The sequence below is a fragment of the Sebastes umbrosus genome, chromosome 24 (genome assembly GCF_015220745.1).
Source record: "Sebastes umbrosus isolate fSebUmb1 chromosome 24, fSebUmb1.pri, whole genome shotgun sequence".
Taxonomy (NCBI): domain Eukaryota; kingdom Metazoa; phylum Chordata; class Actinopteri; order Perciformes; family Sebastidae; genus Sebastes; species Sebastes umbrosus.
Window position 1 is genome coordinate 8,901,664 of NC_051292.1, and position 15,955 is coordinate 8,917,618.

A 15,955-nucleotide genomic window follows, 5' to 3' on the forward strand; every position below is an offset into this window, starting at 1 on the left:
CTGCAGGATGACCGGCTGGCAGACTGGCAGAAATGTGAACCAGAGCTGAGATGGGATAAAGACGGAGAGGAGATAATATACATGCTGCTACTGATGTGTCTTAACTGACAGAAGATGCGCTCATTCTTTTCTCTAAAATACCTCGCTCCGACACCAGTATTACCCATCTTTTCCCCGTGATTTCCGTCAGCCCCCCTCTCCATCTCCATCTCCCGCCCTCCATCCCCACATCCTTTCTGTTTCACCGAGTGCTTGACCTTCTGCTCGAGCCCGAAGGCTTATTGTCCAATTCATCTGTTCTCCAATCTCTCCCTTCTCTCTCGCCATTGTGCTTATTGTTCTTTCTACCACTTTCTCCTGCCTTCACCACCATCCTGGGAGCCTGATTTATAAGCTTGCAGCGAAGGCTCGGCTGATCCCCCCCCCCCTTTTCCTCCTCCTCCTCCGCCTCCTCCTCCTCCTTCAGCAGAAGACCGAGCGGTGGAGAGATAGCAGTGGAGAGGCAGGAAAGGAGAAGAGGGAGCGATTTTTGGCGAGGATATGATTTGCCAGCTAAAAGAGGATGACACAAAGAATTTGAATGTCAGCGAGCAGTTGGTTCAGATTTGCCTACCTGTGCCTCAAGCAAAAGGGGAAGTTGGTTTATCTCTTTCAATAAGCGACAGGGAGAGGCCAGAGGGTGAGCAGATAAGGTCAGAATGAAACTGGGCAACCAGAAAGTGAGCTAATTAAAAGATAGCACACAACTTTTTAGAAGATGATTTGAAAACTTTCTGCTCTCGCTTTCGCCTTGGGTTCCACTGTTAATGAGCAGGATGGGATTTGATCTGTTCCCCCCCCGGTAGCGCTGCTCACTCACAGATGGCGGTGTGGGAATCGAGCGGCAAACCTCTAAATAACCCGGTGTGGTGGTGCAGATGGCCCGGTGTCAAGACTGATGGCCACCAGTGTTAAGTTGCCATGTGTTGGAGCTAGAGGAGGGCTGGGGGCAAGAGGGGATTGTACACACTACTTTGTGTGTGTGTGCGTGTGTATGTGTGTGTGAGGGATTTACTGATTTCCTTGCTACCACAGCTTGCGGCTTATCATGTTGGCCTATAAGGGATGTGAACTTTGCAGGTGCATGTTTGACCCCCGGAAGTGTAAGCTGAGCTGTGTTTGTGATCTTTTTAAACTCATTTGACTGCAGTACATGGTTCAACCTCCAAAAACCTTTATTATCTATTTTATATTATTGTGAAAACATCATTCAAACAACTGGATTGATTGAAGTTTCTCACCAAAAACTACATTTTACAGGATTACATTTGAACGCATCATGTTAACGTTAGAATTTAGCTTCGCCCAATACCAATTTTTACTGAAAAGAACTCACTTAAGTGTACATTTTAAGTATGTTAATGAGCAATCCTATGCTCCATATCAGTTCTTTAGAATACGTGATAACCCTATAGCGAAACTAATTGGCCATTAGCCCATCGAAGCAGATCAAGACCTTATTATTAATTACCTTTCTCTGCAATTTAAGTGGTGTCTCATGGCACCTCTGAACTGCTTCAACTCCGATATAGCTCCAATAAACGTGACTGAGTGATTTTTGCAGTTTATGACTTTACATGCCGTAGATAACGCACTCCACCGAAACCAGAGGTGTGACTGCAGATCATGAACTTTGTCACCGTATTATCTTTCTCTTTGCTTATCATAAACACTCCAGGATTTCTGTCAATATTAATTCACACATTTTGGAATTATTTGTTTTTAAAGGCAGGAAATGCTAACTGACGGGGCTTGTTTTATTGTTAATACTACGAAGTTATTACAAATGAATCCAGCTAATCCAACACAATATCCCTGAAATAAAGTCTTTTGGTGAATATTATTAATATTTGATCCACTACCCCCTACAGTTTCACTTATGGAGGCTTTACTAAATATGAAGTTCACTCTAAAGTATATAATAGCCGCAGAACGCTGTCTGGTCGTCTTCTTCTGCCAAGTGTATAAAATGGAATATAATGAAAGTTCATGTTTCCACCCATACACCAGATGCACGCCTGCTAAATCGATCCAAAGATTTGAGTTTTCAGCTTCAAATTGATCTAAACTGATGGCCCCCATCAGCTATTCTCATATTGGAAGAGGACTTTATGCCCCTAGCTGTTTGCAGAGAATCAAGTCTGGAGGAAAAAAATATGCTATCCATCTCACAAAACAACATTTGTTTGCCTGCCAGCGCCTTCAAAACCATTAACAAGATTAGGGAGCACACAATGGCAACGGCCCCTCTCCTCCCTCCCTCCGTCTACTCTCTTCACCCCCCCCTCCCTCTGTATTCCCTCCCATTTTGTTCTAGCTCATTTGCCAGTACAATGCAGACATTCAGTGGTTTGTCTGCACCTCCTCTCTCCTGAGGGAACTTCAGCACAAAACCTCCTTATGCAGGCAGACAGCGATGGCACACACACACGCAGGAGAAATTAACACAAAAATTAATACATTCATGCCAATGGCGGACTTTTCTCTTTCACACATGTTTGCTCAACACACAATCCCCCTTGCCTCGAGCCAACCTGTGCTCACGATGTGCTGCACGGAGAGAAACAAACCCTGAAATGAATCAACAGAGGGTTATATAAACACTATGCTGTCTATGAAAAAAAAAAAAAAGCCAGCATGGGCACAGAGATGTACACTATTCCTATAAATGGTGGGCTGTTGAGTGTGTGTGTGCGTGAACATCATAAACAACAGCGGGTGTATTGGATTGCTTCAGGCCTGTTGTTTGAGGCAATTTATTCTCATAAAAATATTGATTTTTGATGTCCATCACTGTTTTTTGCTCTGTTCTTCCAGCATTTTTCTGCAAGATCTTTTGCGCACTTGACAACACCCAATGGCAAATACGAACAGAGGCATTGAGCACTGCGACTTTGATTATAGGAACACAGAAACCCAAAATGTCGATGAAATTGGGAGAGGAGAATTTGTTCCCTACCCTCCTCTCGCCTCATCTTCTTCCTTCCATCCTCTCTCTCCCCGCTCCTCTCATCTTAAACCAGCTTACCTCATCTTACTTTTCATCTACCGCGCTAATCTCCTCTCCTCTCCCCCTCCCCTCCATCTGAGTAATGAAATTTAATTGCATCCGTCTTGCATTTTTCAGCTCAAGTGCTCAAGAAGACATGAGGGGTACATCTCATGAAATCTCTCTCTCGCCTGTCTCTCCCCCCACCCCTAGGTGCCTACAGATGTTTCCATGGGTCTCTTGGCGGAGCCCCAGGTGGCCATGTTTTGCGGCAAACTCAACATGCACATCAACGTGCAGAGCGGCAAGTGGGAGCCGGACCCCTCGGGCACCAAGAGCTGCATCGGCACCAAAGAGGGCATCCTGCAGTACTGCCAGGAGGTAAAGTATGGGGGGGGGGAGTGTGGGTCTTAACCTGAAAGGTAAACCCAACAGAAGCTGTTCTTTTTCATATAATATAATGTTTATTTCACCGTGGAATCAATTAAAGGTGCTATTGATAACATTCAGCCACTAGATGTTGCATTCTCCCTCCCCCCGTTCCATTGCATTTACTTTACAACAAGCATCGGAAAGCAATACAGACTAAATACAATCCTTTTGCCCCTTGTGCCTTACTTTGCGCTCAGATTATGCGCTGCTTAACTCGCAAAAGTGGAGTAGGACACGCTCTATATGCACTTGCGCCATGCACTTTAGACCATACCCTATAGATTGTTAAAATCGGGCCCTGATATTACATATTAATCCACCCTCCTATAGCTGATATGAATCTTCATTGTATGTATTGTAGTAAGTAGGGGTTAGAAAGGTCATTTCCTCCCGGACCATTTGCAATAATTTCCAGTCGCTGTCATGCCTCGAACATGCCTCTCATTTGGCCACGTATGCCGTGATATATGGAATACTTAAACTGTAATTACCCAGTGTTTATTTAGCTTTGAGTGAGCAATAAGCCTAGATGGTAAACTTTTACAGTTGTGACATTTTAGTTAGGTTCTTGGGTTGGATAATTTACATTTTAGCCATGAAGCTGACTCTCTCAGAGCAAATTACTATGATTGAGCAGGTAGCAGCGCTGAATAATTTAGGGGAGTTCACAACAAGCAAGATTTGGATTGTCACATTTTTTCATTTTCTAGCGGATTTACAATTTTATTTTTGGTATGTTTTGACAAGTGAGAGGAATTTTCACACGTAGGAGGTGCTGGAAAGAAATGCTTAAAAAGATGCTTGAAAATGTCTGTCCTCAGACGGAGGAATTTGTTCTTGCTGGTTTGAGAGAATATAAGAGCACAGGAGTCCATCTGAGAGTCTGCGAGCAGATTTGTTTTCATTCACCAAAATCCCCAATTTGGCAGGATGACATGACGCTGAAACTCAGCTCAGTGAACAAGCTGCTTAGGTCCATGTGACTTCACTTTAAAAGCTCCGGATGGCTTTTAATTAGGTCTGTGTGAAGCTAACCAAACCAAACACAGAGAAAACCTCTGTTGTTGTTTGGCCTAAGAAAACTGCAGACTCCTCCAACCACATTTCTTTCGGGAATATTCCAGCAGTGTACTGTAGGTTATCACTGCATAAATGTAAGAGAAAATGATAAAAGGGAGTAGCCTGATAAGCAGAGGTGATGCATAATGAGATTTCTCTGAAAAGCATGTAAGACCGGCTCAAAGGAAGATAAGTTCTCCATTGTTACCACTGATAAGAAATCCAGCGATAACAAACAAATGCTTACCGAACAGCCTCAGGTCCCAGGTTCAAATTGTTTTAACATTTCCAACCTCAAATATCAAAAAGAAAAATAGAGATACGGAGAATCTTTTGGAATTTTTAGACTTGCAAATGTGAGAGTGACAAGAAACCTAGAAGGTTATGGAGTTATTATTATTTCCCTCTGCAATTCGGAGAGGAGAGAAGAAGGGGTGTCGTGATAAAGAACAAGGGGGTGATGTATCTGGCGAGGATGACATGTCGACTGAGAATAGTGTGCAGAGGCAGATGTCATGCATCGGCTGAGAGGAACATAGAGGTAAACACAGCAGAGTCTGCCAAGCAGAGACCGCATCAGGGAACACTGCAGCAATGCAAAGCAGTAATGCTCGGGAAACAACACGTTTCCTAAAGTAAGGTATGGGGGGGTGGAAGTAAATTAATTTATACAAATGGAGGTGATGAAAATGCATGTGACTTGAAAATTTGAGCTGTAAAAATGGATGTGAAATGAAAAATGGAGTGATAACTTATCAAGATTTGTGATATGATGAAAACGGAGCTATGTTTCATCATTTTCACCATCTTACATTCATCATTCATGAGACAAAATTGCCATTTATCAATTAAGAAAAGTGGCCTCAAGGGTGGAAGTAACAAAAATGAATTGAAGAAAAAGGGAAGTGATGAAAATGCTTACGAATTAATAATGGCAGTGATGAAAATTGAAGAATGGAGTGATAAATTGTCAATTGATTTGATAAACAATTGACTTTTTATTTGAAACAGTGTTGATTTGATAATGCCAACCATTTATCATTCACAACACCCAACTGACATTTACAGCACGCAATTTTTGTCATTCAAAAAACACTTCTTTTTTTTTTTTGATAGGCCGGATCTAACAAAAATTGCATACTGTAAACGATTAGTGTTGTGAATGAGGAATGTAATGTCATCATATCATGACAATGAGTCAAATCGATTTTAAATGAATCAAATCACTTGATAATTTATCACTCCATTTTTCATTTCATATCCGTTTTTACGCCTCTATTTTTATCAATGAATCTTTGTTACTTCCACCCCCTCATAGTAAGGGAGCAGAATATGATAACAATGACGGTAGAAATTGGTCAAAATATTCAGGTACAACTGAAAGTGTGAGTAGACAGATGGAACTGTAAGTGATGGATAAAAGCTACCAGTGTTCATGACAAAACTGTTGAAGTGAAGAGGCAGCTTTGCCGTGTTATGACGCCATTATAATATATAATGCTGTGTGTGCAGGTGTACCCGGAGCTTCAGATTACCAACGTGGTGGAGGCCAACCAACCAATCAGCATCCAGAACTGGTGCAAGAAGGGGCGCAAGCAGTGTCGCAGTCACATGCACATTGTGGTGCCCTACCGCTGCCTGGGTGAGTCCCATATATACAGTATATATATTTTTACTAGGGCTGTCAATCGATTAACATATTTAATCGCTCACAAGTACTGCATTTAGCATAAAAAAATATGCTCACGGTCAATTTGGACCCCTTTGAAAATGGCCATGCCAGTTTTTCCTCGCCAAAATTTAGCATAAGTTTGGAGCATTATTTAACCTCCTTTGCGACAAACTAGTATGACAATGGATTCCTTAGGTTTCCTAGTTTCATGTGATGCCAGTAGTAAGAAATTAGTGGTGTTAAAATTAATTTGGATATATAATGCATTATTATCCCGTTAACTTTGACAGCCCTAATTTTTACCGATTCACAGTTTTCAGTGCGTGTGTGGAAGCATTTCTGGAAAGTGGTGTTCAAAAGCAGGAGAAACAAAGAAGAAAAGATCAATCCTCTGGTTAATACAAGACAATAGTTACCATAGCAACAAAGGAGTTAAGAGTCAGCTATGCTTTACGGGAGTCATCAGTGTTGAAATGTGTCTTCAATCAGTCAGAAGGCTGGGGCTGAGGCTGCCCATTGTGTATGAATTATAAATATGGATATTGTTTTTTTTGCTGCAGTGGGAGAGTTTGTGAGCGACGCCCTGCTCGTTCCTGACAAGTGCAAGTTCCTGCACCAGGAGCGCATGGACCAGTGTGAGAGCCACCTGCACTGGCACACCGTAGCCAAGGAGGTGAGTACGCACACACATACACTACTGTATAACAACTAGCAGGAGCTGTTACTGATCTATCTCGCCCCGTGTAGTCCTGTGGAGACCGCACCATGAACCTCCACGACTACGGGATGCTGTTGCCGTGCGGCATCGACCGCTTCCGAGGAGTGGAGTTTGTGTGCTGTCCCGCCGAGGCGGAGCGTGACGCCGACAGCACCGAGCAGGACGCTGATGATTCCGATGTCTGGTGGGGTGGAGCGGAGACTGATTACTCTGACAACAGGTACACACACACACACACACACATACACACACATACACAGATAAATGAGGGCAAGGCAGCGGCAAAGTAATACATCAGCGCTCAGATGATCAGAGATACTGCCACTTTCATTTTCAACATTGCCGTAAGGATAAATTTCTCTCCTTGAAAACAAACTGCAGGTTGGTTATAATTTAAAGTCTTTGTCCTTCCCTCCTTCACATCCATCCTCCTTCCTTATGTCCTCATCCCTCTTTCTCTATCACCTTTCCTTCCCCCAATTGCTCTCCATATGTCCCTTTACCTTCATTTTTCTTCCTTTCCTTCTCTCCCTATTCCTCCCCATCCCTCCTACCCTCCCAGTATGGTGCGGGAGCCAGAGCCAGCGGAGCAGCAAGAGGAAACCAGACCATCTGTGGTACAGGAGGATGAGGAAGAAGAGGAGGAAGAGGTAGCCGAGGAAAATGACGAGGAAGAGGAGGAGGAAGAGGACGCGCTTGACAACGACCAGGACGGAGACGGAGAGGAGGACAAGGAGGCGGCGGAGGAAGAAGAGGAGGACGAGGAGGATGGAGACGACGACATCGTCGACACGCTCGACGACGGCGATGACGCCGACGAGCCCACCACAAACGTTGCCATGACGACCACCACCACTACCACCACCACCGAGTCTGTGGAGGAGGTTGTCAGGGGTGAGCAACATTTTTTTACGTGGGCGCGTGTGTCTAGTTTTGGTTCTCATCTTGTGCTATAAATAGTTTTTGTTTTCATTATCAGGAGGTCCTTTAAAAGCCTTGGAAATGTCCTACATTTAAAGCACCCGATTCGACAGAGAAATTACATATTGTGCGATTAATGACCTGATAACAGTCTAATAACAGTCTTACCTGTCCTGCTAGAGGCTTGTGTTTATAGATTATAGCTAACTGATGCTGAGCTAGCTAAAGTTACAGCTCAGCCGAGATCATTAATGTTTTCATCTCGTGCTGTCACAAGCCTCTCGTAGGTAAAATGAAAAATATTTATTTTTGATTTTGGGGCGGACTGTCCCTTTTAATCAAATGACAGGTTTGCATTTAGATTAATGTGGAACAAGCTTAGTAGCACAACATACAAAACGTGCTTCTCTCTCCATTTTTTATGCTTAGCTAAACACAATTGAACATCATGTTCCTCACCAATTAATTTCCTGCTGTCATTTTCCTTATTGTGCTCGTTCATCATCTGAGAGCTTTCATTAGTTACGTTCCATTAAAATCAGAACTGGATGTTCCAGCTTTGTTTCTTCATTTCAGTGTTAAATTGGTCTTAAATTCAATTCCGAGTAGCATTTTAATAGTGCTTGAACCTGGCTTTCTTCACATGCTGCCGTACAGTGTGTGCCATCAAGTGTTTTATTTCTATATGTCCTTGAATATAAGTGCCGTATTTCGTAGATGAACATACTTGAGATCTTTTCAGAGAAAGTCAACAACAAGATGATGCATTTATGGTGAGCTAAAGAGACTCTTGTGGCCTTGTACTGCTTTGTGAATGATTACAAGTGTGCGTGTGTGTGTGTTTTCCAAGATGTGTGCTGGGCCAATGCAGAGACTGGTCCATGCCGGGCCATGCTGCCCCGCTGGTACTTTGACCGCCAGGAGGGCCACTGTGCTCAGTTTATCTACGGCGGCTGCGGAGGCAACAGGAATAACTTTGACTCAGAGGAGTACTGCCTGTCTGTCTGCAGCAGCGTCAGTAAGTCCTGCCCGACAGCAGCTAACCTCGACTTTGGTTTGTCTCTAACCCTCGCTTTTACTCGCTGTCCACTAGCTGCCAGGTGCTCTAAAGTTTCTTGCTCGGTGTGCTTCTCTTCTAGACGTTTCCTTACCCGTCAGCTCCATTCCTGGCTAACCCTTTACCTCTTCCTCACCGTCTCTGTGTGTGTCTGTCAGACAAATGGATGTGTTTGCACTAAAAACAGACTAATCCCGTGTGGATTCTTAAAGCGACCAACCTGATCGTCTGTTCACTTTACTTTCACACACAACTCAGTTTGTTGGTGGAATTCTTCTAGGGGGTCCCTTGACCTCTGACCTCAAGATATGTGAATAAAAATGGGTTCTATGGGTACCCACGAGTCTCCCCTTTACAGACATGCACACTTTATGATAATCACATGCAGTTTGGGGCAAGTCATAGTCAAGTCAGCACACTGACAGCTGGTCTATATGCATGATCTTGGTCTCTATGGATAGGTAAGACCTCAGAGAATTCATCCCCAGTGTCAGTAACATTGTGACTGTTACTATGCCTGAGTAAATTGTGATGAACCAAAAGAAACATTTTCATTTTTATCCTCGCCTAAAATGTTTTCTAGATTAGACAGTGGATGACACCATTATAGCAATGATGCCATGCACAGAGATGCCACTGAATTCATTCAGCAACTCCTTGACTACAACTGTGCCAAAGCAGATATAAATAGCACAAGGCACATAGTTTATACAAAGGTTTTAGTCAGGATAGGACCAGGTGGACTCTCCATTTGGCACACTTGGATACCTCAAGTGTGCCAAATGTGTTTTCTACCTCTTGAAAGGGTTATAAAATACTACAGATATCCACTACAGGAAGCTATGTGCACACAATGGAGCCTTTGGCCATGACATTTACCCTGTGCATCATCACATTCTACCATTGTGCACAGTATAAAATCAATAACAAACAACTAAACTGTATAATTCTGACTCCAAATGGAGTAGTTTTATTATAATAATGAAATATGATCAAGTAGATAATAACAAATAAGATCAATAACAATGTAAATAAGATAACAAAAAAAGAATCCAAAGTCAAGTATGTACATTCAATATAAAAACAAAAATATTTGTAAAAATACAATTTCTCGTGCTTTGATTTCTAAAATATTGAAATCATTGCCAAACATTGCTTTGACAAAATACACTTGGAGTGTTGTTTTAGTATCGTTAAAGCCTCGTCTTCTAGAAACAATTCAGAAAAAAAGACCACCACAGCATTTTATGAAGTTTTTCAAGGCAGTGCAGTAAAAGAGGTTAAAGCCATAATGATAAAAATAAATCCTGTATCACTACACGGCTTCCCTGAATCCTCAGGGAAGAGGTATTTCAAAATAAAGTTGAATTGATTGATTTCTATTAGAATAAAGTAGTGAAACACGGCGCCGAAAGCTATATGCTCCTAACAACGCTTAGGATTCATTTTCATGGACAATTTGCTTGAGACGCTGAATGACATTCTCTAGATTTTTCTCGCCGTGGTAACAGTGTTGTCGCCCTAAAGAGTATCCACTGTAATTTCTATGATTACACCCGTTTCATGGGAATCATCTTATGTATTCTTTTAACATGAATATGAGCTGTAAAATCATCCAGGCGGGGATTATTTAGCAATAAACCCCCCCTCGCTGCACATTATCCTTTACATCCCTGACGCGTTGCAGACTTGCTTACATTATTCCATCCTCGCCACTGAGGAAATATAGGCCCTGGTTAATTCATTACGTTCACTTAAATCGGACGTCAAATTACCCCTGCTGCAATTTTGAAAATATGAAATGTTTCCCAGGTATAGCGGTAAGTGGAGAAACTCATCAATGCATCATTACTCAGAGCATACCTGCCTTCCACATCACATTGTGGTGATTGATTATCAGCGGCGGCACTGAAAATGAGGAGGATTGCTTGATGGTTTTTACTCCTTGTTACTATATTTGGCTATTTGAATTCCTTAATGATGAAGGCTTTAATAGAAAGGGTATTTCTCGCTACTTCCTGTTGAGCTAGGCGTGATCATTCAGTCACAAAGTGAGCTGATTGGATTTCAAATAGTTGCTCAGTGTTGGATTGCCAACCTATTTTTCATCTGGCAGGAGACTGTGTGTGTGTGTAATAGATGGGAGCGGAAGGCGGTTTAAGTGTTTGGCTCTGATTCTGATTTCAGTGTTGTGTAAGGTTCAGTGACCTTGCTTGATACGTCCGCGAATGTGTGCATACGCGCACGTCTCAGCCAGGAAGTGCATGATCTGCCCTGCAGCAAAATGGAGTCATGCTATCTCCATCTCCCTATATTTTGATCTAATTTTATCCACTGTGTGTGTGTGTGTTTAGGTGTGAAAGTGTGTGAGCATGTGGTGTGGGATTTCTGCTCTGCTGAGTATAGTGGAGGCGAGAGAGTGCTGCAGTGTCTTATATCCCCCGTGGCAACACAAATAAAACCCACAAACACACACACTTTGCGCTTGCATGTGTGGTCAATTAACATTCACAGTCGGTCTCGGTGCAACTGGTATTTTATCAAATGTTTTTTTTTTTGTAAAAAACAACGCGTATGATAATTACCGTAATAATCCTTCTTTGTCTTTGTTCTCTATGAGCATTTGTTCTACAGTAGTACAGTTAATGAAAGCTTTCACTCTTCCTAAAATGCCTATTTTGGTCAACAACAAGAGCGGTTTGCGTACAAAAACCCCAGGCTGTGCCCAAAATGATTCCCTTGTTCAGTCTTTCACTGTTCCCTACAGGATTAAAGGGGACATCTGATGAAAAGCTCACTTTTCAGTGCTTGTTCACACACATTTGGGTATCTGGAGTGCCTACCAACCAACGAACTGTGAAATAAGACAATCCAGTCAGTCTTTTGTAGGCTGCCGAGATTAGGAAACATGTGATTCAACAAGCCCCTCAGATTTGGCTCCCCTTCCTATGTCACATGCAGGCTCATTGGAATATATCGCCCTCCCTTCCTTAATCTGAGTATCTCAATATTTTTCTTGCAAAGTCGATCAGAGCAGATTGGGCTTTTTTGGGAGGGGTCCTTAAAGAGACAGGCATATTAGGATGGATATTTTTTTATGCTAAATGTAGTACCTGTGAGGGTTTCTGGACAATATTTGTCATGGTATTGTGTTGTTAATTGATTTCCAGTAATAAATATAGACATACATTTGCATAAAGCAGCGTATTTGCCCACTCCCATGTTGAGTGTTAAATACTTGACAAATCTCCCTTTTAAGGTACATTTTGAACAGATAAAAAAATGTGTGATTCATTTGAGATTAATCACGATTAACTATGGACCATCATGCCATTAATCGCAATTAAATATTTTAATGGGTTGACAGCCCTGCTAGAAACACCACAGCAGTGAATGCTTAACAGCAATTATTAAAAAAAGGAATATGAATCTCTAAACAAGGAATTACCACTTTAAGTACAGTGTGCAGTAGTTAAGGGGTCAGTTCATTCATTTTATACCTCATTACTTACCTCAGTTTTCATTAGAACTACTTTCCACCAACGAAATAGTCCAAATGAAAAACTGTGTTCTGTGGATTATCCAGAGAAACAAGGACACAAAAAGCAAATGTTGCTGTTGAATATTTCAAATGTCATTTTTCATCGCTGAGTGCACCACAAACTAATTTCCATCCCCGTCCATTGTGTTGGGGTGGAGGCAGACATCTCTAAATAAAACCATCTGCATCATACCACTAGAGGTAAGGGAGAAACCGTGATTTGGGTGAACTGACCCTTTAAGTGATTTCTAAGAGCAGAGGCTAACAAAACACTCAGCTCAGGTCAAAGTGAATAACATCTCTCCGTTGTTTTTGTGTCTTGTGTGCAGTCATGCGCTCTCATCAGACACAACCAATTTCACATGACGTGCGACCTTCACGCATTCACACACACACACACACACCAACTACTTTTTATAGCACACTTGTGCGAGTTAATCAACTTTTCCACTGATTAAATCCAGGTTTCGCGCAATATGTGGTCCATTTCTATTTCTTGCCGGTACCTAAGATTCAGTCCGTGCTTTTGAGCCTGCAGGATAAATTCCAGCATCAGTGTTTTGGCTTGAGAGCCGTATCCCGCTCTGAATGAAGTTATATAAATGAGAGTGGGGCTTTGTCTCTCCTCTACAAAAGACTACGGGTCATCTGAGACTGTTTTGGAGCTCGCAGCTACAGCTACTATCTTATTTTCTTTCTCTCCTGATCCCACACTAACCCTATTAACCCAACCCAAGCTCTGTGTTTTGTGTTCCCCAGATCAACCAAATAAAAGTGTGCAGTAAAAAGATGCTTTTCTGAAAGCCTTTTCACCCACTTGCCTCCTCTTTTTCTCCCTCTACTTCCATGTCACGCAGTACCCACAGCCACGCCCAGCTCCCCCGACGCCGTGGACCACTACCTGGAGACGCCTGCTGATGAAAACGAGCACGCCCACTTCCAGAAGGCCAAAGAGAGCCTGGAGGCCAAGCACCGCGAGAGGATGTCCCAGGTACCGACGGAGACGGTAGAGGAAGGTTTTTTTAGTCCAGTAGACTGAAAGCTGATCGCTGCACACACATGAATGAGTAATGGTAGCTCAACAAGGAGAACAGAGAGAGGGCAAAGATGTTTCTCTGATTAGAAAAATGGAAGCAGAAAAGGTGTGTCAAGTAAAAACGAATAGGTGGGTTTTTTAATCCCTCCCAGGTAAAGCCGACCGAGCCAATTCAACTTTAATTGTATTCTTTAATCAAGCGGCTCCGGCGGAGAGCCAGATGGTCCACAGCAATGTCACAGCTTTCATATGAGAACAACCTTGTGGCTCTAAAAGCGAGTTTGTGCACCGCTCTAGATAGCTCTGTTTGTTTTGCGTGGGTAGCTACAGGCGTAGCATCATCTGATTCCACACAGTTGACTTCACAGATACTGTTAGGTCACGTCTTTTGGTAAAGGCCTGAATTGAACTAAGGAATCCACCCAGTAGTGAGTCAGAGGGTGAAACTCACCAAAAAAGAGAACAGAAACTGTTGTTTTCTGCTGTTCTTCATCACACTGCACTCTGACTTGACGTACATAAATCTCCCTGTGACTGAAAAAGCAGAAACTCCCTCATTTCAACTCAATCTGAAAGGATTACTCACCAGAAGGATCTGATATTCACCCCCCTGCAGCCCAGATGGTATCTTTTCACAGCTGTGTAAAATGTCAGATTCTCTTCTGCTCAGACAGCCGTGAAAAGATCCACGCCACAAAGAGATGTTTCACTCAAGTGTAAAATCAACCTGTGATAGAAAAGACAACCTGTGACAAGTTCCATTAACATTTTTGCAGGTGATGAGAGAGTGGGAGGAGGCCGAGAGGGAATCGAAGAACCTTCCACGTGCCGACAAGAAGGCTGTCATCCAGGTGAGACACGCACATACTGGACAAAACCGCCCAGCGTTTTTTTTAGGTGTCTGTTTTCATCTATATGTTGCAATTTGTGCAGCGTTTCCAGGAGAAGGTGGAGGCGTTGGAGCAGGAGGCGGCAAGCGAGCGGCAGCAGCTGGTGGAGACCCACATGGCCCGGGTGGAGGCTCTGCTTAACGACCGTCGCCGCCTGGCGCTGGAGAGCTACCTGACCGCGCTGCAGCAGGACCCACCCAGGGTATATACACAGTCCTTGTTGCTTTTAGGATACTCGGCTATTCATCAAGATATTTCTTGCTCTGTTTCTATTTTTTGCCCCTGCCCCTCAGACAGCCCACCACTGTTTAAAGGCTTAACCTGTAACATTGGCAATTTGATCAATGTCTCAGGTTTGATTAACCTAATCTTCTGATATGCAAAATAAAGTTGTACATTTTATGTTACTGTCTGATTTACATCAACATCGTTCTTTACAAATTTGAGCCGTAGTTTGGGTTTTCGTTGCAAGTACGAAGATGTGTTCCCCGACCCAGACTGCGTATGAACACATCACTCTGCCCTTCCTCTGCTCTTAACCATCTGTCACCTTCGTCTTTCGCAGCCTCGCCACGTCTTCAGCCTGCTGAAGAAGTACGTGCGCGCCGAGCAGAAGGACAGGCAGCACACCCTCAAACACTTCGAACACGTCCGCATGGTGGATCCCAAGAAGGCTGCCCAGATCAGACCTCAGGTAGCATCAGGATTTTACTTGTAAACGAAGTCATATTGCCACGTTTCTTTTTCCTGAAGAAGCTAATGCAAGTACTTATGTGCATTTGTTTTAACAGGTTTTGACCCACCTGCGTGTTATTGAGGAGCGTATGAACCAGTCTCTGGGACTTCTCTACAAGGTGCCCGGTGTGGCCGACGACATTCAGGACCAAGTTGGTGAGTTTTTGGGTGAATTTTAACATTTAAGACACATTTTATTTCACTAAAACATTACATTTATCTGGTACTATCTTATCTTGGTGACTTAAAATGAGTGCGAAAATAGAATCCAATTTATAGTAGAAACTAAGTGTGTGACTGCTGACCCTGGCATGAGAACGATACAGTAGAAGACACGCTGTTCTGATTGTGCTACATGTAACAGAGAGATTGAATGCTCCAAATTCCAGCCTCGAAAAAAAATGCAATTGTTGATAAGGGCATTGGAGCGATTTGGCCTAATTCTTCTGTTCAGAGTCAAATGAAACTGTTTGCTGGGAAGATAAATCCCCTTCAAACCTCCCACCCTCCCTCCCTGCCGCCCCTGCATTCGCTAGGTTTCTGTGGGTTTTTGGGTTTATTGGAGTTGCGTGCGTCACGCAGCCATCTGTGTCTCTGTCTCGGAGACCGTCACAGTCTGTGCTGCCCGGCAAAACACACACAGGAACAAACGTACACAGAAGAAAAAACACCAGGTTCTGTAACATGTCTTGAAGGCTGTCTGTCCCTTCTGATAGAGGGACAGTTGTGTGGGTCATTGAAATATTTTCTTAAAGCAGATTTTCTTTTAATTGTAATTAACAATGAAATGATTCCTTCTTTTATCATATTTTCATCATAGAGAGCATTTTATGCTAAAACTGAAAACAAGAGTTTGATCATAGTGG

General features: G+C 42.9%; 1 protein-coding gene across 3 annotated transcripts in view; it reads left to right on the forward strand.

Moving 5' to 3' along the window:
- appa (amyloid beta (A4) precursor protein a) overlaps nt 1-15,955 on the forward strand; it is a 37,581-nt gene that overhangs the window by 13,747 nt on the left and 7,879 nt on the right. The window contains exons 2-12 of one of the 3 annotated variants that reach the window (XM_037761535.1): nt 3,242-3,409; nt 6,032-6,161; nt 6,752-6,864; nt 6,939-7,129; nt 7,472-7,803; nt 8,681-8,848; nt 13,286-13,419; nt 14,241-14,315; nt 14,407-14,556; nt 14,920-15,048; nt 15,146-15,245. In XM_037761535.1, the coding sequence (XP_037617463.1) occupies nt 3,242-3,409; nt 6,032-6,161; nt 6,752-6,864; nt 6,939-7,129; nt 7,472-7,803; nt 8,681-8,848; nt 13,286-13,419; nt 14,241-14,315; nt 14,407-14,556; nt 14,920-15,048; nt 15,146-15,245 (1,690 nt within the window). Of the gene's footprint in view, nt 1-3,241; nt 3,410-6,031; nt 6,162-6,751; nt 6,865-6,938; nt 7,130-7,471; nt 7,804-8,680; nt 8,849-13,285; nt 13,420-14,240; nt 14,316-14,397; nt 14,557-14,919; nt 15,049-15,145; nt 15,246-15,955 lie in introns of all 3 variants that reach the window. The other 2 variants (XM_037761534.1, XM_037761536.1) reach the window with 2 other exon arrangements.